This window comes from Schistocerca cancellata, chromosome 1, assembly GCF_023864275.1.
Source record: "Schistocerca cancellata isolate TAMUIC-IGC-003103 chromosome 1, iqSchCanc2.1, whole genome shotgun sequence".
Lineage (NCBI taxonomy): Eukaryota > Metazoa > Arthropoda > Insecta > Orthoptera > Acrididae > Schistocerca > Schistocerca cancellata.
In genome coordinates this window covers 820,447,338-820,472,555 of record NC_064626.1, presented here as the reverse complement: position 1 = coordinate 820,472,555, position 25,218 = coordinate 820,447,338, and the positions used below count along the sequence as shown (strand labels likewise).

Sequence of the window (25,218 nt, the reverse complement as noted above, 5' to 3'; positions counted from 1 at the left end):
CGACGAGAGGTAATCAAAACCCTGGCGGAGAATGTAATTCAGTTGCTCCAGTCCCGGATGGTACTGAGTTACGAGGGGAATGATCCTCTGTGGCCAAACTGTGAGACTTCGGGAGGTGGTTGGAGACTGGAAAGATAAGGCACGGGAGATTTGTTTTTGTACAAGGTTGGGAGGATAATTACGGTCAGCAAAGGCTTCAGTGAGACCCTCGGTATATTTAGAGAGGGACTGCTCATCACTGTAGATGCAATGGCCACAGGTGGCTAGGCTGTGCGGAAGGGACTTCTTGGTATGGAATGGGTGGCAGCTGTCGAAGTGGAGGTATTCCTGGTGGTTAGTAGGTTTGATATGGATGGAGGTACTGATGTAGCCATCTCTAAGGTGAAGGTCAACAGCTAGGAAGGTGGCTTGTTGGGTTGAGTAGGACCAGGTGAAGCAAATGGGGGAGAAGTTGTTGAGGTTCTGGAGGAATGTGAATAAGGTGTCCTCACCTTCAATCCAGATAGCAAAGAAGTCATCAATGAATCTGAACCAGGTGAGGGGTTTAGATTCTGGGCTTTTAGGAAGGATTCCTCTACATGACCCATAAATAGGTTAGCATAGGATGGTACCATGCGGGTGCCCATAGCCGTACCACGGATTTGTTTGTAGGTAATGCCTTCAAAGGAGACGTAATTGTGGGTGAGGATATAGTTGGTCATGGAGACTAGGAAGGAGGTTGTTGGTTTAGAATCCATTTTATGTAGGAGGATAGGTTCCGGGTAATAGGTTGGTCTACGAGAGCAGAGATTCTCTCAGTGGAGGCACAGTAACTGGTCACAATGAGGCGTCCTTGGTGGTTGGGTTTATGAACTTTAGGAAGCATGTAGAAGATGGGAGTGCGGGGAGTGGTGGGGGTAAGTAGAGAGATGGACTCTGGGGAGATGTTCTGGGATGGGCCTTAGGATTTGAGTAGTGACTGGAGATCCTGCTGGATTACTGGAATGGGATCACTATGGCATGGTTTGTAGGTGGAAGTACCCGACAGCTGACGGAGTCCTTCTGCCACGTAATCCTTGCAGTTCAAAACAACGGTGGTGGAGCCTTTGTCTGCAGGTAGGATTATAAGGTTGGGATCAGTTTTTAGATGGTGGGACTGCGGTTCTTTTTGTGGCTGTAAGGTTAGTTTGCATGTTGAGGGATTTGGGGAATGATGGTGAGACAAGGTTCGAGGTTAAGAAATTCTGGAAAGTTAACAGGGGGTTGTTTGGAGGCAATGGGGGTGGATCATGGTTGAATGGAGGAGTGAACTGAGTTAGGCAAGGTTCAATGTTGGTCTTTGGTTGTGTCCGGTTGGTCGGATTGGTGGCGAAAAAGTGTTTCCACTGTAGGGACCGGGAGAAGGACTTTAACTAGTCCTGCATGGCTGAATTTGGGAGTGGGGCAAAAGGTGAGGCCTTTGGAAAGGACTTATATTTCTGTGGGACTAGGTTCATAACTGGGGGAAAGTTTCATAGCTGTGTTGCAGGTCTGTTTAAGTTCTGGGTTATGTGGTAGTGGTAGAGAGTTTTGGAGGGTGGGGTAAGTGTAGTAGGCCTGCGAGGCAGGATTTGTCAGCTATGGGCTATGGGGGATGTGCGGGAGGTTTGGAGGTTGTTGTATAAGTGGTGGACAGTGGTACTCTGAGGCAGGAGTAGGAAGTGAGCAGGATGGAGAGCTTTTTGAGGTGGCATTGTGCATGTTGCTCAAGTTCCTGCAGGGCAAGAGTTTCAATGTGTGTTATGGGTTCCAGGAATTTGGGATTACACAGCAAGAGAATTTTGCGGATGGAGAGAAGGTACTGCAAGGAGGATTGGGCTTGGTTGTTATGGTTTTGCAGGACTATGTTGGTGAGGGCTAAGGATTGGCAGAATCTAAATCACACACACCACATGTTAATTTGTAACCCATGATAACTTCACACTAAATCCAAATTGATTTCCAATTTTAATTTCATTTTTTGTCCAATTTAATTCACTTCTTGATCACTTGAAACACCTCATAGAGCAAGTTTTGTTGCAGTATGTAACATCTATAATCAAAATTTATTTGTATAAAATTATGGAAATCCTACACAGCTTCTCCTCTTGACTGAGTGTTCTGATAATTATTGAATTAGGCTCTTCATTGATTTGTTTTAGATGAGGGATATCCTGGTTGTTGCTCCCCCTTAAAAAGAATCATTGTTGAAACACAAAAACACACACACACACACACACACACACACACACACACACACAAAACCTCCTCACAGACAGTACTTATTCAGCTGTCAAACAACAGTTTCTAGTAAGGATATCTCACAACAGGTGCAGGAACAGTGAGTCATTGCTTGCAAGGGAATAATTGTTATTCCTTCAAGGTACCTCATTACACATCTGTTCCAAGTAAACAATGTATGATCATATGATGGACCTACCTAACACAGAACAATAGTCTAACTGCCACACAGACAGACAACTATTTTATATATAAAATAACACAAAATTGTAATAAATTACACATACATAAATCATGAGGCAGAACAGCTGGCCAGTACTTATGTGATATCTGTCTTCCCTTGTTGTCACTACAGAATGATCTCTCTCACCTTGTGGTCTGAGAGCCCTGCCTTTCATTTTTTTTAACCTTCCCCACAACGTCCCTCTCTCCTCCATGAAAAGGGGACTATCAGTTCCAAAAACTAGGTAGTGTGTCCCTTTTATTTATGTGTGTCTATCAGTGACATTATACATTGCAGCCCTGAAGAAAAGTATTGGCAAAGCATCTGTGTCTCACTGTGTATTAGTTTTCTCACGTGACTTTTCCTCTGTTACAATTAATAAATGACATACATCACAAAACATATTAGTCTGAAATTTCTTTTCCCTCGGGCTATACCCACATGAGAAAATTGTAGACAAGCTATTACATCTTCAGTTTAGGTGTTATCTTCAATGTATCCTAGATTTTGTCATTTGATGTATTTCAGTAAATAATTACACACAGCTTGACAATCTACAGGCCAACATACCTGCCTGTTCACTGCATGTTTCTCTATAGCCAGATACCTCATTAGTCAAAGCTGTCAAATGCTCTGTTGCTTCAGTCAACTTATCTCGAACACTGCAGAGGTTTTCCTTAAGGAGCTTGTTTTCTTGATCCAATTCCTTAAAAAATATGAAACAGCCAAATTAAATTGTATCTTTATTAGATATAACTTTTTATCACAATAACAATGTGTAAAAATATAGTACATTACTTCGAAATCCTCCAGCAATTCAGAGATGTGTTTATTCTTCTGTTTAATAAGTTCAGTCATTTCTTTTTGTTTCTCCATATAAATTTCAAGTGACTCCTTTTGTAAATCATCATCACTTGGCTCATTCTGTGAAAACAGGAGTTCTCTCTGTAATTCAGCCTTTTCTTCTTCCAGTGTGTGGACATCTTTCTTCAACTGAAACAGTGCACACACAAAATTTTCTAGTGCAATCATATCTTTATTTCCATACTGAAAATTAAGTACTGAAAGATTCATGAAAACACAACAGTTAATTTTCAAAAGCACTTAACTAACTTGACAAGGACAGAAAAACAATTATTCATAGAACTAGCTTCCACTAAAGGAAAAAATAACTATATGTCATTTTTTTTCTCTAAATTACCTCCTCTAGTTCTTTCCTGGCTTCCAGCAATTCCTTATCTCGATCTCTAAGCTCAGTCTTCAATTTCTCAACTTCCAATTCAGTTTTTGTAAGTTCTTCCTTTAAGGAATCAGCTTCTGGGCCTTGCAAAAAAATGTTTTAAGATTTGCTAATGATTTTATTAAACAGAGATAGAAGTAATGAAATTCAATAACAATACCAGACATACCACCGGCAAATATATATGAGGCAGTGTAATCTAAAATATAAGAGATACCGTTGTCTTTCATAAAACATTATACTACATTATTGTAAAGTATGATCAGATAAGACTGACAACTGTCAAAAAATAAACAAAAACATAAACAAACATGAGGGTAGGCCAAATGTGGATGATAAATATGTATGTAAGCATAAGCTCACCAGACAAAACCTGAATCACTCCGGTAAAAGAGCACACTAGTTTTAGAGTGCCATAGACGTGTAGAACTGAAACAAACCTGTATGTGGAGGATGTAATTCAGGCTGGAGGTGATTCTGTGATGTTTTGGCGGTGTTTTTCACAACACACTTGGCCCACTCAATTAGATTACTGTGGACGTGAATGTCTGTTTCCAATCTGAGTATTGCCCTTTCTTCTACACTTCCATAATGGGTAAGCTGTGAATGCTGGCATCTTCCATGATGACAACAGCCATGTTCACTGGGTGTACACATATTTTCCTCGTAAGAGAAATACTCAGGCATCCTATCACGCCTTGACCAGCCTGATATGTCATCTGACATTAATCCCATTGAAATTATCTGGGATTATTTGAAACAGCAGGTGAAGCACAGCATTCAACATATCCACAAAATGGCTCTGAGCACTATGGGACTTAACTACTGAGGTCAACAGTCCCCACATATCCACAATTTGGTAGCTCAGTGTCTCCTATTATTCCACTATCCTTTTCTCACACTGCACATTTTACACCCTCCCAGTTGCTACTCTCCTTTCCTCTCCACACCAGCCAGCCTGGGTCACATGGTCATGTGTGATGCATTTGGGTACATGTGCAAATAAACATGAAAATATTTTGGTAAAATATTTGACATGTGTGTGAAATTATTAAAGGACAAATTAATGAATGATTATATGTATGTATGTGAACCCCACACATAATTCTTATTCCTTTTCCTTGTATAGTGAATACTTTTTCTTCACCTGAAGACTTGGCATAAAATATTATACTCTAGGATATCAATGAACGAAAATACGTAAAATATACCTTTATATCCCCACAGTGGGCGATTACCCTTATAATAAAAGAATCTGAAACTAAATATTTCAGCAAGTACAGTACACTTATGCAAAACTGCTTAGTAACTTTCACAAAGTCACCATTTACCAGTTCCCTATTGATGCTTACTTGCTTGGCTAAATAATAACAGCTTTTTCACTTACAAGATGGACTAACTTTGCTTCAGGATTCAAATAAAATTTTCAGTCATTAACACTGGGCAAGAACTGTTATAGGCTCATGATCAATTGCTGGTGTCATCCTCTGTAATTTATCCCCATGCAGATATTGCTGCTTCCCTACGTGAATTACTTGAACAGATTGGTGCTATTTTCTGTATCATTTTCCTTAAACAGAAACTAAACCAGGCATTAGCTGAACCAAATATTCCATAAAAATGTAACTTACATAATAGAATTTTATGACTGACACATTCAAATGCTTTTTGTACACTGCAGATGATCCAAACTAGCAATATTATACTGTTTTAAAATTTTATTATGTCCTCAGTGAATGTAAAATGCAATGTAGCCATTTTAGTCATGTGGGAAGAAGCATATGAAAAATTTCGGTTACTGCTGACAGATAAATTAGTTATAACAAATACACAAACTTGTTGAAAGACAAGTAGCTATTCAACAGATAGTACTACAAAAAAAATTATTTATTTATTTAGTTTTGGTCCTGTGACATCTTGTACAGATATAGGACCTTGCAACCAACAATGTTTAACACATCTGCTGATGAGCTGATGACAAACGGATGTAAGACAGAATTATAATACCTCAGTTCTGATGACAAATAATGGAACTGTACAATTATACTGAATGTAATGCATAAGCTGCTTATTGTGATTTAATCTCTGAACGTTGAGGGACCCGGGACGAAATTGGGCAGCACAGGAAGAAGAAAAAAGAAATTAATTAGTTGTCCCCTGTTTACTGCTGCAGTATTAAATTTGCTGCGCATGTTGTACGTTTATAAATGGCTGGACACAAAAGTCATGGTAGTTAAATAATTGCCGAGAAGAATAATGAGATCTTACGCAGTTTACTCCTATTCAACTGTTTTCGTCCCTTTAAATCTTCATTTACTTTTTGTTGGTTAATTTCTTTTTCTTTAAGTTTCGATGATAGGGTATCCAATTCTGCAACCAATATTTCCACCTGAAAATAAATGCATTCCTTTAATTAAGAGGAGATACCGATAAACAATAAGAATGATATTCCTTATCTACTTCCTACGTTCGAAGCTATGTCGATTGTTAGTGGACTACAGTGACTGTTATGTTTGAGATAATTCACAAAGCATACGTAAATGTCATATTATTGACGCATACCTGGTCTCCTTTGAATTTCAAAATTTCTTGCGCTACACGCAGTAAACTTATACAGTTTTCATGTGAGATATTTGAAGATATTTCACATTCCGTAATAGCATCAAACCAGTCCTCTTTTTCATCCTCTGTTAATTCCACCGGTTCAACAGCCGATATTCTTTTCCAATCTATTTGAACCATTTCGTTAAAAAATAATCGATGCAAATATATTTCTGACAGTAATATTGTTTGTATACACACTCTCCCTGTGGCGTCTGCAAATTTGTTTACATTTGTCGGCCGTTTACTGTTTCCATCTTCCCAATTCTGCCAACCGTCCACATACTCGAATAGTTTTGAAATTACAGACATGGGAAACTTTGATGAAAGGTCTGGGCTACTGACATTGAGCTACTTTCTATCATTTAACATGCATATAAAAGTCCGATGCGTTGGGCTATATACTACGGGCTAAGCAAATAACTAAATACACCTGACTAAATAGTTTATCTAAACTTGCATTTTACCTACATTTATGTTCAAATTTCTATACATCTGTAATAACAATAATAACTCACTGCCGACGACACGGATGTGGCTACTTATTGAATTGTATTATTAAAGATTTCTTACGGTTTTTGAGACTGTGTGAAGTCAGAAAGAACTGCCGTAATTGAAGGAGTCACTGTAATAATATTGGCCTTATAAAACAATTCCTTGATTATTATTCTTCTTGTTTACTTAACATTCTGCCACAACCAATACTAGTCTATGTTGTGTAGTTATTTGCCATGTTTCATATACAGCATACATAAATCTACACTAGATTGTACAGCGACGGTCCATAACATAATGACCACTGCCTATTATGAGGCTGCATGCTACCTGGTGGTTGGTGTTGCAGGCACATGACGTGGTAAGGAAAATATGTAACGGAGCAGAGACGATTGACGTCCCATCCCAACATCTCCTCTGCCCACAAACTCCTGCATCTCACACATATCCTACCCCATCAACACAAAAATAGAAAATCCGAAATTTTCGTATCCCTTGACCTCAAAAAAGTCTATTGGTCTGTATGGTACTCTGGTCTCCTCCTCAAGCTCCAGACTTACGCAAATCCAGATTAACAACCAACAACCTCATATGCTAACAATCCAACAAAAAGCCCACAGTAGACTAAAATACTATGCAGCCAAACACGAGGATTTCAACTCTTCACTGTCTACCCACGGAATTTTAATCCCCCCTGGCTTCTCCTATGCCAGTGTTGGCTGGATAACTGCTCCACCAAAGTTGTACCACATTCTCCAAATCCTTCAGCACTGTGCACTCTGTCTTGCTTTCCACATTGTTTTACCATCCACCACATGGACATTCTACTATCTCATCATTCTTCATATACATTGGACACTTCTGCATATTCTAAAGCATCCACAAACTAGATCCCAATAACCCCATTATTTCCCCCAAGATTCACCAATTCTTGTATGTTGCTGCACCTACACCAACATATCTGACAGTCCACATGCCTATCTACTTTTCATATTCTAAGCCGAACCAACTTCAGTCGACTCTCTCCTGTACAATGAAGTCTCCCCAAATATTCATCCTTCCAATCAAGTCTAATTCTTTCTCATCTATCCCACTCCACATCAGGGCTCCCTCTTGACTCATTCATTCTCCTCTTGGCTCTACAGCCTTGCCCTCACATCAAAATCCTCCGCATTTTGTCTATTCTTCTATTCATCCCAACACCTACATTCATCTCCATAGAAAATGCCCAATGGGCTCCTATATTTATACCCAGATCCTTCAGTCTTATAGAACATTTTTCCCCTCCCCAAATACTTTTCCCCAATGCAAGTTCTTCTAATCTTTTGTGAAAGTGAGGTCCTCTTTTTTAAAAGAATGCCGCCATTTCTGCAATATGTTTTAAATAAATATTTTTATCGTTGTTTTTATCTTTAAGTGTTTCCATTTTAATTCAAACAGCAAAGAAAATCAACATATTTAATGTTATTTAAATATCTACGAAATTCACCTTTCCTTTTTGCAAGTCATCAATCTCCTGACTGGCTTGATGTCGTTCACACCAAAAACTCTTCTCCTGTGCCAACCCTTTCATTTTAGAGTAGCACTTGCATCCTACATCCTCAGTTATTTGCTGGATGTATTCCAATCTTTGTCTTTCCCTACAGTTTTAACTTCTACAGCTCCCTCTCATACCACTGAGATTATTCCCTGACAAATTGTATAAATTTTAAGAACGTCTGAAATTTTTCACCTTAAATCATATTTTCTTCATCTTTTTGTATACTTTTAAAGATATTAGCTGAAGAGAGAATGTTGTTGCACCCATGACAGCCTACTGACCCCTCCCCCCCCTCACCACCACCATTCATAATGGGAAGGGGGATGACACAACAAAAAAATGCTAATGGGCAAATGTTCTGTCAATCATACAGATGGCCAAGGGATACACCCATTTCCCATAAGCGACATTGGCAAAGGCCAGACTGTTGTGGCTCAGCACCTAGGAACGGGCATCTTTGAAATGGCATTACTGGTCGGCTGTTCACATGCTACTGTTGTGAGCGTCTATGAAAAGTGGCAGACAGATGGTGAAACCTTGCATCTTTGACCAGGTGTTGGGCATTCACTTCTCATCATGTAGGGGTCAGGGTTTCTTTACTCTATAAATCAGAATAATCGGCGATAAGCAGCAGATTTGACAAAAGAGGACTATGGTGGTGCAGGCACAAGTGTTTTCATGCACACTGTTGTGTCTAGGCTCCTGCATACTCGGTTTGCTAGACAAACACTCAAACAGCTCGTATTAATGAGTTTTATTACAACAAGACGATGACATACGCTTAAATTTGATAGATGAATCAAAAGCAAAGAGTGATGTACAAAATAATCAGCCTACTTCAGAATAGACAAACACAAGCCCACCTAGGGTCCACTGCTGTCGTGTTGTCGTCCTGGAGGGAGGTTGGTCAGCATGCAATTGACTGACCTCTTCTCACAGCCGTCTCTTCTCTGTCATTTCTGACTGGTGTACTGGTGCTGACTTTACGCCATAACATTCCTCCCCCCTCCCCCCCAAAGCGATGGACTGTCGTCGTATATGGAGCACGACAACGGAAGGGGGCGAGAAGAGGGGGGGGGGGGAGGCAGTAGCGTGGACGCTCAGATGGACCAGAAGCTACAGCTGCAGGGGATGTCAGACTTCCAGCCGTAGCCCGCCATCCGGCCTTTGTTCTGATGGAAACGTCCCCCAAAAAACGCCCAGAAGGGTATGCATCCACTTCCTGAGATCCATACCAAGAAGTAAAAGGTGTCAGCCACTGCAGCGTGGGTGGGTCCAACTCCATTGGTAGGACGAGAGGAGGCAGAGGAAGCGAAGGCTCTGTCTCCATGGGGTTGTACTGCAGTGTCGTGTTGACACCCTCTGGTGGCTGGTGTGGCGGCACTGTCCTCGGGATCCATGAATCTTGGGGAAGAGATACAGAAGGATCACCATGCACATGACAGTGGCGAATTTCGGCACTGCAATCCGTCTGAGCCTAAAATGAGATACATGCATGCGCCAAGTCGATGGAGGATCTCGCCTCGCACCCACGTCTGCTGCCACTAAAATCTATGAAAAACACAATGTGGCGCGAAGCGATAATTGTGGCCTATCTCCGGCGCCGGATTCTGAGGAGGGCAGTGCAGTTGGAGCAGTGCCCGACGGTGATGGCTGTGAAGCAGGTCAGCCGGCGATGGTCCATCTTGTGGATGCGAACGCTTGGAGGCAAGAAACATTTGCAATGCTTGCTCCCTGGTGTGTTCGGTCTAAAGTTTGGTCATTTGCTGCTGGAAGTTTCTGACAAAACGTTCCGCTTCGCCGTTCGACCTTGGATGGAACGGTGCACTAGTTGGATGCGTTAACAGAATGTTTCAAATTCATTTGACATGAACTGAGGACCATTGTCTGACACTATAACTTCAGGCAAACCTGGAGACAAAGAATAGAGGACAACGCCTGATGCTGAGTTCTCTGGCACAGCAAAAGGAAACTTGCTATAAGAGTCTATCACAATTAACCAACGAATGTTCCAAAAAGGTCCCACAAAGTCTATGTGTACACATTGTCGTGGTGATTGCAACTTAGGCCAAGCAGAGAATTTTTGTGGCGGAGCGAACTGATTTTCCTTACATGCGTGACACTGTGACGTCATCTGTTCTATTTGGGTGTCCATAACCTACCAAGTACAGTCTCGACGCGCTAACTGTTTCACACGAACTATCCACCAGTGTCCTTGGTGAAGTAACTGCAACACTTCTTTTTGCAAAGATTTGGGGATCAACACACGTGACTTTCCATTGTCATTTTGAACAAGAATCACACCTTGCTGTATAACAAGGCTACGCTGATATGCAACTTATTGGCACACTACAGAATTATTTATGCTATGCAATATCCGAGGCCAAGATGTGCAAATGTAGTTTAGCAAAATGTTCAAATCTGAAACAGCTACTGTGACCTGTGCAACTTTCCTATAGTTCAGAGGAAGGATTGAAGCAATTCAGAATCGTGGGCATCGATGTGACAACAAGATGCAGCAGAAGTGTCAAAGTCCATATCAGGGCCAATCGGATGACGTGAAAGAGCGTCCATATTATCATGTTCAGCTGTCGGACAATACACAATCTCGTACTGGTATTGAGATAACAACAAAGCCTGACTTTGCAATTTTTGGGCGGATCGTACAGGAACCAACAAGGACTGCAATGGCTTGTGATTCGTTACTAAGAAGAATTTTCTGCATATAAATAGTAGTTGAATTTGATGACACTATACACAATATCCAATGCCTCTTTCTCTATTTGTCAGTAGTTACACTGAGCTTTGGACAACACTTTTGATGCGACAGCAATAGGCTGGTCTTTATCACCAAATCTGTGCGAAAGCACTGCACCGATTCCATAAGAAGAAGGTGGGCCGCTGGGAGTGGTCAAAATACGGTCATGTCACACTAACTCGGCTCACCCTGTTTCTGCACAGGATGCAAAAGGTGGTAGATATAGCGCTCTCTGACTTCCATTCAGTTCCGACTTAAGTTGGAACAATCATATGGACAGCGTTTCATGGAGGGCGGGTCAAATATGAGAGTGCCACCAGTATGACACACCAGTGGCTGTAATCATTTGAACAAATTGATTCAATGCATGTGTGTGGTTGAATGGAGAGACTTGATTCCAAATCGCAGACAGAATTTCGACTAGAAAGCGCAACACTATACATCTGAAAAGCTGGTGTATTGGTCATACGCTACTGGCCATTAAAATTGCTACACCAAGAAGAAATGCAGATGATAAACGAGTATTCATTGGACAAATATATTATACTAGAACTGACATGTGATTACATTTTCACGTGTTTTGGGTGCATAGATCCTGAGAAGTCAGTACCCAGAACAACCACCTCTGGCCGTAATAACGGCCTTGATACGCCTGGGCATTGAGTCAAACATAGCTTGGATGGCGTGTCCAGGTACAGTTGCCCATGCAGCTTCAACACGATACCACAGTTCATAAAGAGTAGTGACTGGTGTATTGCGACGAGCCAGTTGCTCGGCCACCATTGACCAGACGTTTTCAATTGGTGAGAGATCTGGAGAATGTGCTGGCCAAGGCAGCAGTCGAACATTTTCTGTATCGAGAAAGGCCCGTACAGGATGCGACCGTGCATTACCCTGCTGAAATGTAGGGTTTCGCAGGGATCGAATGAAGGGTAGAGCCACGGGTCGTAACACATCTGAAATGTAACGTCCACTGTCAAAAGCGCCGTCAATGCGAAAAAGAGATGACCGAGACGTGTAACCAATGGCACCCCATACCATCATGCCGGGTGATACGTCAGTATGGCGATGACGAATACGCGCTTCCAATGTGCGTTCACCGCGATGTCGCCAAACACGGATGTGACCATCTTGAGGCTGTAAACAGAACCTGGATTCATGCGAAAAAATGACGTTTTGCCATTCGTGCACCCAGGTTCGTCGTTGAGTACACCATCGCAAGCGCTCCTATCTATGATGCAGCGTCAAGGGTAACCTCAGCCATGGTCTCCGAGTTGATAGTCCATGCTGCTGCAGACGTCGTCGAACTGTTCGTGCAGATGGTTGTTGTCTTGCAAACGTCCCCATCTGTTGACTCAGGAATCGAGACGTGGCTGCACGATCCGTGACAGCCATGCGGATAAGATGCCTGTCATCTCGACTGCTAGTGATACGAGGCCGTTGGGATCCAGCGCGGTGTTCCGTATTACCCTCCTGAACTCACCGATTCCATATTCTGCTAACAGTCATTGGATCTCGACCAACGCGAGCAGCAATGTCGCGATACGAGAAACCGCAATCGCGATAGGCTACAATCCGACCTTTATCAAAGTCGGAAACGTGACGGTACGCATTTCTCCCCCTTACACGAGGCATTACAACAACGTTTCACCAGGCAACGCCGGTCAACTGCTGTTTGTGTACGATTAATCGGTTGGAAACTTTCCTCATGTCAGCACGTTGTAGGTTTCGCCACCAGCGCCAACCTTGTGTGAATGCTTTGAAAAACTAATCATTTGCATATCACAGTATCTTCTTCCTGTCCGTTAAATTTCGCGTCTGCAGCACGTCATCTTCGTGGTGCAGTAATTTTAATGGGCAGTAGTGTAGATTTTGTACACTTCTTATAACTTCAACCTAGCATTGCATCTTAAGTGATTCCTCACATAGCACGCAATGTACTGTATGTGGTCATTCTCAATCAAACATCATACTCCTTCACCTATTACTCTATGGATATACCACAGAATCTCTGTTACTCTATGTGGTATCAAGATAGAATGTATTACAAACACTGTTTGTCACCATGAGAAATATTTAGCAGTAGCATGAGAGAGTTGCAAATATTGTTGCAATACCACTCTCCTTAGTCGAGTCACTAAAGTCAGTGAGAAGGATGATTTTATTACGAGCTTATACAGTTGTTGGCATGGATCCACACTTTTGTTCCAGTCATAAGGAAGATATAGATATTGATATTTCAACACGACGTTCATCAGAGACCCGCGGCCGTCAGAATGAGGTATTTCTGATACCTCGCTCATTGTCTAATGTTGCCATATTGGGGCTGAAACAGGAATATTTAATCGTAATTGCAGTGACAAGTATGTGGCTAGTTTCCTAGAACGACACCTTTTGCCATGTGAGGCGCATGGTGAAGATAGCCAGTGGCTGGAATGGATTGAAATTTCTGTCTGAAGACTGTCACAAGTGGCAGGTCAGCTAGTTGGTTCTTGCCCACAGCCATGGGGCAATTTCTGGCAGCAGGCTTTTCAGTGACCTCTGGTCAGGTGAATAGCGAACTAATATTCAGTATGCATTTGACTGCCTTCGTTACCACGTGTGTTGCGAATATTCTCCGATTTTTATATGGAATTTTGAGAAGATTTTGTATGGTGAGTGCTGGCGCTGGACATATCGATAACATCTGAATTCCAACCACTCCGGTCATCCTGGACACCATCCACAACTGGGCAGTCCTCTCTGGTAGGCGGAGTCTGGCTTCAGACCAGGCATGATCGCTGAGACATGCTTTCATGGTGGCATCTAGCGGTATGCGACATCTAGCCTGGAGCTTTGCATGTGGACATCGGGACATGACAGCACAGGATGTATGAGTGTTTCAGTGGTCTCTGACACTATCTTTGACAATTACTGCTACGGATTGGATCATGGTTTAAGTGTGTCATGTTTAGTGCTTTTTAATACATTGTAGTGGACTCTGTCTTGCAGTAGTATCTGTTGCTGCTATCTCTATCCTATCATGCATCAGGCCTTTCCTCTTCCTTCCGAGTGTAGTGGAGAGAACCAATTTACGAATTCTATAATACTTTAAAAACCCAACTGCAATGTAAAATTTCCGACTGATACCTATCTCTGACATCTATCCATGACAACAACTACTACAGTTTGCATTATGGTTTAAGTGTGTTGTGTTTAGTGCTTCTCAATACAGTGCAGTGGACTCTGTCATACAGTGGTATTTGTTGTTGTCTCTGTCCTATCACGGAGTAAGCCATTTCTCCTCTTTCTGAATGTGGTGGACAGAACCAGCTTAGGAATTCTACAGTGCATTAAGAAACCAATCGCAACGTAAAATTTCCAATTGATCAATTCATTGTTTCTGATTGTATTGTGAGCACCCATCTGTCCAGCCCCTCCTGAAAATTGTTTAAGGACATAGCATGCAACTGAGCTGAAACTTGAAATTTTCAGCTACCTCCAATGTAATGGACTTCCTACCAAATGACCTAACTGTACAAGTATCCACAAATAGGAGGCAAGGGAAAACTGCCTGTACACAAGGGTATCAGTTTAATTAATTAATTAATTAGTCAATCAACTAGATAGAGTGAGGCAATATTTCCAGGACGTCCACTACTTTGTTCAGGGCAAAGGATAGTTAGTGTGGCTCATGACAGACGCTTGCTGGGCAGGAGGAGCCAAGCGTTTGTGGGCAGTTTTACAGATGCTGTGACCTAAAGTAGCCACTTAAGGTGGCAAAGGACACTGTCATGAACAAAGGGGACCACAGTTGTGGGGGTGACCTGGCTGCTGGATGGTCACAAACAAGTGAGCACAGTATTTTGAGACACTAAGGTCTGCCGCTTTGGACAGGTTGTTCGGAATTCTCCCAAGCAATGGCACACAACAGGAAGTAGCCACTCAGGATGCGCAGCAGCCAAGAGAGGTTGCAAGGTCTGAGTGGGCGTAGTGTTGGCCTCTTGGACACAGGCATATGATGAGCCCAGTGATGCGGTCAGCACATGGGCACACTGTCCCAGCTGGCATGTCTGCCCTGCAGTTGGTGCAAAGACGGACTGAAAAGATTTTTTAACAGTGTAATTAGGTGCAGTGAGTTATTTTGACATCAATTTCGTGATGATATTCCTTGTATGATCGAAAAAACCAATCTATTTAATTACTTTTTGTCGATATATTTTACAAGACCTGCATCTTCCCAAATAGCAGGGACTGATGAGCTTTTCCCACCAAATAAAAGAGAGATCCAACCCCTGTCTATTGAGTTTTATAAATAAACAGTATATCCTTTACTATGTAATTGCATTTCCGATTGTGAGCATAGACTAATTCCTTTTCCCACCAATTTCCAGATAGGGAGGGGAGGGGGAGGACTGGGGGATTTCCGAGAGGGGGAGGAGTCAGATAATTGATTGATTTAATTAATTAGTCAATTAATTTGATATCAAAAATGTGCTTGTATCAGCGAGGTGGAGGGGGGGGAGGAGATGGAGGGGGGGGGGGGTTCTCAGAAGGACGGATTATCACCAGGCGATCATAAATCAGTCCTTAGGGGTTCATAAAGCACTAGCAGAACAATCAGTCAAGTTTGCCCCTGAATGTAAGCTTGCCCCTCAATGTGTGCAATCAGTACGAACAAAACACCCCAGAACGAAGTTACCCTACTAGTCGCAAAATCTAGCTGACGGACACGTCATCAATGTAGAAGTAGGATCTGTAACTTAGCAGCATTCCCTTGGGATATGACAAAGCGTGGAAGAGCAAAGGAAGACACCAGGTCGACATTTTGCTAAATGTACGGTTGCAAAGCTTGACAACCTCATCTTCCACTGTATACACAGCAACGACTTAAGACTGGACAATAGGCAGAGAAGTAGTTGCCAGAGTACCGCCGAAATGCTATATTATTCTAATGAGCTGTGTGACAAGGTGAAACGTAAAATTTTATAAAATCCTGAGAAAGTACACTATTGCATACAGTTACAGGCAATATGCTGCATGGAGTCGGGAGATAATGCTACAATAAAGTTGTGGTAGGGCTAGGACGAGAGGGGGGGGGGGGGGGGGAGGGCGGATGTTATATATAGAAAAAGAAGAAAACCAGTGCTACAACACATATTAACAGTAACCGAACGTCATCATTAGAAGTGAAGAACATGTTAGACAGTATCATTATGTAGACTACAGTTGAAAACATACTCGTACACTGGCAGAACTAAATGTATTACACAATGAGCCACGAAGTATCCATCTAGTACTCGTTAAACTTTATGGATCATCACATGTTTATTACATGACGGGTGTTAAATGATTAAACTTTCGTTCCATTCAGAACTGATTTCTATCGTCAACTTAAGTATGAGGTGTGACCCCATAGGCCTGAATCCAGTCTTGTTTTCGTTGTGGCACATAAGTAAACAATCCCGAAATGTCATATTGAGGAATTTTTTGACATTCTTAACAATTGCCGTATCACCCATGCTGTCATATCCTACAGCTCTCCACAACATGATTTCAGAAATTGGGGAAGTATGAACGTCGAGAATTGCTGTTTTTTGTGACCTTTCACCACGTTGTTTATGGACACGTTGGCATCCATTTGACAGCCACAAACAGAAGCAAGAGTCATCGCTGAACACCTCAGAATGTAACACAGTCTCCCAGTTGAGTGTTGCGAAGTTATGTTGTCTGTGGTATCATGTCAGTGGTAAAGGATGCATGGCATCTTAAGAAGTCAACATAGCTTCTATAAATCTCTTCCCGACTGCTCGTCGCGACAATCTTCTTTTATTCGTAGCCCCTCTCCGTATTTCAGCTGTTGTCATTGTCATTTCGTCAGAGTGATTCGAAGAATTCAGCGATCTTCTCGTGGTGTAGTGCTTCTGAAAAGAACTGAAACTCATTTTCTTGCCACACTGTTGTCCCGAGTCTTTGCACTATAGCCAACCGTCTGTATGATCTGCCGGTATGTTGCACTAGTGACCCATATGATAATATTCGACATTTCTCAAAATCTTAAGGACTGTGATGATCTGCCCATGCATGCCTTGTGGGCATGCTGTGTTATTCTTCACCTGTAGGAATCGATTTTTTTGCCCTGAAAACACTAAAATAAGCTCGTTTAAGGATGTAAATTTAAGTGAACACATATCATAGGCATGGAAATGCTGGAGTATCAGTTTCGTTCTATTCGAACGATGTTTTCATGATGTGCCACTTTCCACTGCCATCAATGTACGTTAGTATTTTACGCCATACCATTTAGTATAAAATACTCGCTGAAAATAATCACCAGTGGAGTACTTTGGACCACTATTAAATAGACTTTCACATCAAAGTTAAGAAATAAATAATTGCATAAGTAGGGTAACGATCAGTACAACATCAATAAGCTTATAAAAATTTTTGTTTGTTTGACAGTGGATAAAAATATCCTGATGGTCGAAAGACAAAAGCTGAATTCTGTCTTAGATCCTGCTACATAATTTCGAATAAAACAGTGATCCAGAAAGTGTAGAATAAATATCTGGTATTTGTGTCTATGACATCAAAATATTTTCGTCCTTAGACTTTCGGTTTCGGTCAGCGATGACCGTGTTCAGATCTGTTCCAACACATGGGAAAACCAAATACTACTAGTGAATAGTCTATATCTTAAAGCAATAAAATATGCCGTAATGAAAAATATTACTTCCGTACATGTGGAAAACATGTGGTTAAAATCAGACGAGGCATTCCTGTTTTAAACCATATCCTATTGTCATATGATGAACCCTTGGTGGCATCGTCACAAGATACATACAATCTCGGCTTAGCATCGTAGCACATATTCGCAGCATGGTGTAAACTAGACACAGTGCTGGCAGAGTCATTCTAAGTTCTGTAAAGGTCGACTGTAGGCCTATACATATTCGTCAGTTACACAATTGCACAAAATTCAATAAAATGTTACCACCTTAAACTTGTTCTTGTACATGGTATTATTTTAATCTAAAATTCCGGAAGAACTATTTCAAAATCGCATGTTGTCACTTTGAAGCATATCCTTTTATATAATGTTAAAGTTTAATTTTATCCGTTTTTTGATTTCTTACATTTTATTACTGTTGTAGCATACACTGGAGGAAAAAAAGTGCAACACAGAGAAAGAGTTGTTCTATGCAAGCGAAAATTAGTTGTTGTGTTTCTATATCGGAAAGATGATGGCTATTCAAATTTCGTGCCAGTTGCGTAACAGTGGCACTGGGAGCGCCACTATGAGGATGCAAATCAGGTTTTCTTTAAAAACACCCTGTAACGGTCGTGAAGGTTAATTACCTATGAGGTTGGACATAGTGAGATGAAGTTAGTCTTTAAGGCGCCATTCTCAGCACCTCAGTGACTTTTAAACGAGGTCGTGTAACAGGGCTACGAGAAGCTGGGTGCATGTACAGTCATACTCAGAAGTATCCGAACGACCTGAATTGCATTTCGCCTGATTCGCAAGCAACCCACATAACGCAGCTGTCTAGCAGGTCCTCTAATCTCTCCTTGGTACAGTCGTTTGACTATTGAAAATGGTTCCAACAAGTCAACACTAGAAAACACTGCTCTGTATCGCAATAATTCAAGATGTAAAGTAATACCACGATACTAGAAATATCAGGGAACACTTTATCACAGATAAGACTGTCCTTAAGGCTTGTAAGCTCACATTTATTGCAATAAATGACATACCTGAAATGTTTCCACTCTCATTATTACGTCAGATAGGTAATGCACGTAGTAAGTTCGTCGGATTCATGATTTCCTCTTCAAAGTAACATACCGTACTTGTTATTTAACACAAAATGACATTAAAAATTTAAGTTATTCACGAGCGGCTAGTTGAGAATCTGTATGAACTTCAAATGACACGACGAACTGTCTCGTTCTGCATATGGATTCAAACCCAGGACATGCAGACTAAGATTTCGTGATTGACGTAAACTAACAGTCATTCCTGTCTAGGCGTACAGAGAGTGATATACCTCGATTTTAGACAGTATCAGTTAGCAAGTATCAACTTTAAATTACATAACGTAAACGTTTTTAACGGACGCGAATTCCTACCCAGCATCTATTGTCCCTGTTAACGAACTACGAGAAATGATAAATATTGCTTCTTCACAAGTAACTTACTGGAATTGCCTTGAGGTAAGGCTTTGTGTTGGACAGGAATTCGAACCCAGAACCTAATCGGATTGTTATCGAAGCACAATCAACTGTGACATATCGGATTTTCTCGGCAGTAGCTAGATGTTTTAACTGAAATGACGAGACGAAACATTAATTTTTTCCTTCCATGACTCCAACCCGGCACCTATTGCTGTTATATTCTAGAGAAAACGAACGTTAAATATGGGTTTGTTACACCAGCAGCTACATGTGAGCGTGTTTGAACTAGAAATAATATGACGAAGAGTTCGGTGCTGACTGGGAATCGAATCCCACACATATCGCTGTTGACTACACACAGACGTCAGCTACCGAATTTTTCTCCACCAGCAGCTCGGAATAACGTCCTTGAACTTACAGTGATTTCGCAAATAGTTATATGTCTCACTGGGAGTCAAAAACGTCAGATATCGTTAGTGTTGACAATGAATGAAAATGCATTAAAAATCAAAATTATTATCCACCAGCAGATATGTGTTCTCATGCTAGAGCTTGATAATTCATAATGAAAACATTGGTGCCTGGCCAGGATTCGAACCCATTCACGCGCAATATATGGAGATGTTGAGGAATCTGCAGTTTTGAACAAATAACAAATTGTAGTCGAGCTGTGTTGTCACGAAGGGATCAAATTCCGCGTTGAGTGCGGTCTGAGTTGCTTTCCCAGTTCAGAACCAATTTTATCGGAATACAGAAGCTCAAATAAAAGATGGAATAAGTGTCCTGTGACTCTACATAGCGTTTGTTTCATCACTAGAAATAAATAACTATTATAAGAAAGGATACTGGTGATAGAGTTTCTACATGTCGCCACTCCTGACTTTATTGTGATTCAACCTAACGTCTACTTGGTAGAGAAGGAATATCACGTTTAACGTGAATTTCAGACCACAATACCATTACACCTTCTTCACTTGGCGTAGCCAGAAGCTAACTTCTGCGACATTTTGTTCTTTTCATGTTTAATAGACACCCAGGCAGCAGATGCATTTCGAAGCTTTTGTATTACGTATGGGGAGAGCGCTTCATACCAAAATAGTCAGAAAAGTATTTTCTACATTAGCTGTCGTCTGGTAGTGGCATTTTATTCTTCTTCAAACCTTGTTTGACAGCTTTAACTCAGAACAAGTTTTGTACATGCATGCAATCAATAAACTGCATATGCATTGCCACACTGTTATAGATAACATCAGAGAATTCGCATATGTCGTTTATGATTAATTTCTCTCTCATGTTTAGTATTGTTTTAACAACACTAAAAGAAACCTTACGAACATTGTGCACTGTATTATAAGAAATGAAATAAAACTACCCACGATAACCTTAATACGAAAGTCTGTTTTAATAAAACTCAGTATCTGTACACAAGCGTGCCTCTATCGGCACGAATTAGTAAAATGCTACTCACTTACATTTCGATTGGGTCTGTGTTTATTGGTATGCTGTGTCATATTCAACAGGTATGCAAATGTGGCATTTCATAAATTAAGTTATGTATTCCTAGAAACCCAAAATTTGCTTGTCACAGCGGAAAGAGGCGTTACCTGTTGTGCAGCATTGTAAGTTTTTCACCATTTCACTATGAGCTGAAAGTATTTTCTTGCAATTTGCTTATCTATGTTTGATCTGACTGCTTGTAGCTCTTTCACAGAAGGGGTAAAAACGTTAGAGTCAGCAAAACTGGAACCGCAAATCATATCAGACTCTTTTCCCCAGGTCAGCTCTTCACCACAGAGCTAGCTAAGAGGTATGTGTTCTGCCTTCCTCTTACATGACCAATAGTGGCTAGAAGTCGTAAACTGCTATTTAAAGGAAGAGATTAGTTGCGATTTCCACGTGCAACGACTTTCCTGGGCTGAAAACCGTAAATTTACAGTCTTCTGTTGCACCTCAAGCGATAATAACTCAGATTATTCAATGGAAATGACTGGAAAAATCAAGTGAACTCTGTGGCTTAATTCCGTGCACACCAGGAAGTAACTCATCGACCACAGTGTTGCCAGACATACCTTGCCGTGTTGCCAAATCTCAGTTACAGTGCCAGGAAGAAGACGACGTGACGTGATCCTACAACAGGCTGGGAGTGACCATAGCTGGTGTCTCAAAGACGCGGCTGCTACGACTTGGAATACGTAATGCGTGTGATTCGCATTTCTGAAACTAGGTTTAGGGACTGGAGCGTAGTTGCTAATAATACTCAGAACTGACTGCTAACTAAGCATCATAAATCAGTAAATCTCATAGCTGTTTTTATATTTCTTTCGTAACTCTACTCAAAACTAAGAAACTCATTCACGGACGTTTTCGTGCCTTGCCGATAGTCGAGCACAACAAACAAATAAAAATAAAAACAGAATGTGTGTGTGTGTGTTTGTGTGTGTGTGTGTGAGTGAGAGAGAGAGAGAGAGAGAGAGAGAGAGAGAGAGAGAAAGAGATAAAAATTAAAATGAATGAGAGAGGGTAAAAAATTGTTGTAAAGAAATTGAATACTGGTATGTAAAGAAATCTTTCATTAAAATGACACGTTTCACATCATTACGAAATGTATTCATGATCTATGGAGCAAGTATTAATCTATCTAATCTAATCTAATCATATTGCTGACTAGCCATGAAGAGTCATGAATTACCGAAATTTTCGCCAATATCAGTAACCAAATCTAAACTTGAAAATAAAAGACAACAGTTTTTGTAATAACCCGGGACTCCTATATAGACCCTTTCATCCCTGTTAACTAACCACGAAAGATGTCTGATATACCTCAATTCAGAAGTAACAAAGTGTGTATGCATTTAAAGACGAAGCGCCTGATGTGAAGTTCTGTGACGGAGATACGAACCCAACACGTAATAGGATTGTTAACTAAGTAAAATCAAATGTTACGTATCGGTTTTTCTTACCAGCTGCTAGGTGTTTGAATCTAAAATAAGGATAAAAATTTTTGTGCCTGAGCGACAATCGAACCGCACTCCTATCGTTCTTCTTTATCGTCCACGAATATAGCTTAAGTATCAATTGCTTACTCACCAACAGTAAGATGTGTGCGTGTTTGACCAGAGATTGTTGGCAACACATGAACACACATTAAAAATGCATGTTAATTTTCACTAGCAGGCCGGTGTGCACATGATAGAGCTTGAAATGAAATTATGAATATTTTAGTACTGGATCAGGATTCGGACCCACATACTTACCTTTGGAGGAGACCTAGAGAAGATTGCAGTCTTGGGAAAAGGAACGAAATGATTGAACTATACCGTTCCGAGATATTCAGATCCTCGAAAGAGGAGATACGAATTCGAATCGCAGTCCAGCACCAAATTTTTCAACGTCTCTAGTTCAATCAAGTACAAGTAAAATAAGAGCCCTGTTCCTTTAAATGGCTATCGGTTCATCAAATAAAATAAAATTTTCTAATGTAAGTAAGTTTACTGGAGACAGTATTTCTGTTTACCACGACCTCCACCAATGTCATTTCCCAACGTAAACCGGCTCTGCCCAGTTGGGAATGAAGGAACGTGATGTTTAATGCGGATTCTGGATTATAACATCTTTCTCTTGAGGTTACCAGAGGTAAAGTAAATCTGTTTGTGCCTCCTAAAAGTAAATGCCTGAACCCACGCATTGCAGTTGTGATAGTTCGTTCCACCAGACCATTGTGGCCACATTTTCCAGCCCCAGGAGTGTGCTGTAACGGATGATGTGCTTAGCTCACAAAATTAGTCACGGTGGAAAAAATGCGAGTCTATTAAATGTTTAAGTAGAAGCAAGCTTCTGACGTGGATATTATGCTATTCTCCTGTCAGCAGGATGTAAAGACTCTTGTAAGCATCATAGCCTCGATGTGAAGCCATTTTGAAATTTTCACTATTTCAGCAAATTTCTTAGTTCGAGAAAATCCACTGTGAAGTGTGAAGTTACCGGATAATTCGATTATTACCGTCATTATTACTATCATTTTCTTCATACTGCTGCTGGAACACATGTGCTTGAAGATCATTTAAGGCCTTTTGGTCATTATAGAAGTAGTCGCCCAAGAACAGGTTCTTTCCCTGTCTACGTGTAACATTAGGAGTCAAGATAGCTGTAACGGAAATTGAATAGCGTAAAGTTATCATTAAAAACGCACGCCGCGCGATTTGTGACGATTTGGTTGGTCATAATAGTAGTAACATGCTTTTGAATACAATTAAAATATAACGGCGATACCTGTTTAGTGTTATTGGAAATAATATGTAGTAAATTAATGAGTAAGATAGCCGATCCTATAAGAAGAGGTGAAATTGGGCATATTAAGGTGTTTTGCTTTATGTCGACCAAGCCGATTATACGGCGTCTTTTTTTTCGTTTACTCTTAGAAAGAAAACAAACAAGTAACGAAGTGCTAATTGTGTGTTGTGAAAAATATAGGGGCGAATTTTAAATAGCTACAGTTTATAATCAGACTAACAAATGGACATTCAGTTACGCGAAATAGCGGACAGCGAAGTGTGGTCATTAAATTGAGTACACCTACAGGGCGGTCAGTTCCGGGATAAGTCTATTCGCATCTCACGAGGGACGCGGTATTGAGACCGGTTTTTTTTTTATTATATCACGGAGAGCGGGCTTTAATTTATAAAAAGGAGAAAAGCTGTATCATTATCATTGACTGTTGGTGTTAAGCAACCAAAACTGTTCATCAAAGGGTTTCAGTGAATGAATGGTGAATGCGAAATGAAACTGTGAACGAAGTTATATTAAATAAAGCAGAAGAGACAAGACAGTTTGGTCGTATCTGTTATTATTCCATCAACCGTAACATTTCTTCTCGTTGTACGAAGCCTTTGTAGACGATCGTTATGACAATTTGCTTTGAAGGGATCTCGTTACGAGTTAAGTTTTGGGGACCTGGTCAACAAGGGATAGTTCGTAGATCTTAACTACTGCAGCTATTCTGGAATCAGGTGCTACCGTGACCGTTGTGTGTTGTCAATGGCTTAAGGTCATCATATCTCATGCTCTAAGATCGACGCGCCTTTCCTCTTGGTATAACGGTGTCTCACGGTAACAACGACAACGCCGACGGCGAAGGAAGATACGATAGAAGTGGCGCCCAACGTGGGGCTCGATCGAGGAGGATTGCTGCATCGAGTCGAGTGTTATCCGGATTCACTAACCCTAGAGTTGGAAAATATTGTAGCAGCCAGTGAGTCTGTCCAATGAAAGAGGTATTCTTCAATAATCGCTAAAAGTGAGCGATACTACCAGGTATGATTAAAATAACTGTATAATTAAAAAAAAAAGAAGTTGAGACTTGTGATTTCGGTAGATAAATATATATAAATACATAGTGAAAATAAGTGTGTGTCTTGGTAGTGAATAATCATGTCAAAACGAACGAAAAGAATACATGATAATGTGCAGTTGAGTAGAGTAATGAGTAGAGAGAGAGAGGAAAGTGAAGAGGATATGGATGATGCATTCCATGAGCTCAATCTGGGACAGGAGACATGTACAGATAATAATACAGTTATTGATTTAGAGCCGTTAGGAGATTCAAATACAATGATAAGTAAGGTAAGCAGCGTGGGAGAACATAAAGATCTTGAGGTTTCGGAAGTAGATCAGCAAGTTGATCCTCAAAATGGAAATATTAATCAAAAAATGTTTGATATGCTGGTATCAATAAATACTCAAATGGGTGTGATGAATGGAAGACTTGGTTCACTAGAAAAAGATAATAAGCAATTAAAAGAGGACAATCAAAAGTTAAACGGAAAATTTGAGGCTAAATTTGGTTCATTAGAAGTTAAAATGGATTCTTTGGAAAGCAAACTGAACACCTTTGATTATAAACTGGAAAATACTAAGAAAGAATTAAAGGCGGACTGGGAGACTCAATTAAATGCGAAATTTGGAGAACT

General features: G+C 40.8%; 1 protein-coding gene across 1 annotated transcript in view; it reads right to left on the bottom strand.

Annotated features, from left to right (window-relative positions):
- LOC126188363 (centrosomal protein of 290 kDa-like) overlaps positions 1-6,509 on the bottom strand; it is a 188,143-nt gene extending 181,634 nt beyond the window's left edge. The window contains exons 1-5 of the mRNA XM_049929965.1: positions 6,264-6,509; positions 5,970-6,090; positions 3,663-3,784; positions 3,260-3,454; positions 3,032-3,167 (exon numbers count right to left, since the gene is read on the bottom strand). Coding sequence (XP_049785922.1) covers positions 3,032-3,167; positions 3,260-3,454; positions 3,663-3,784; positions 5,970-6,090; positions 6,264-6,443 — 754 coding nt within the window. The 5' untranslated portion in view covers positions 6,444-6,509. The remainder of the gene's footprint in view (positions 1-3,031; positions 3,168-3,259; positions 3,455-3,662; positions 3,785-5,969; positions 6,091-6,263) is intronic.
- Positions 6,510-25,218: the final 18,709 nt, after the last annotated feature.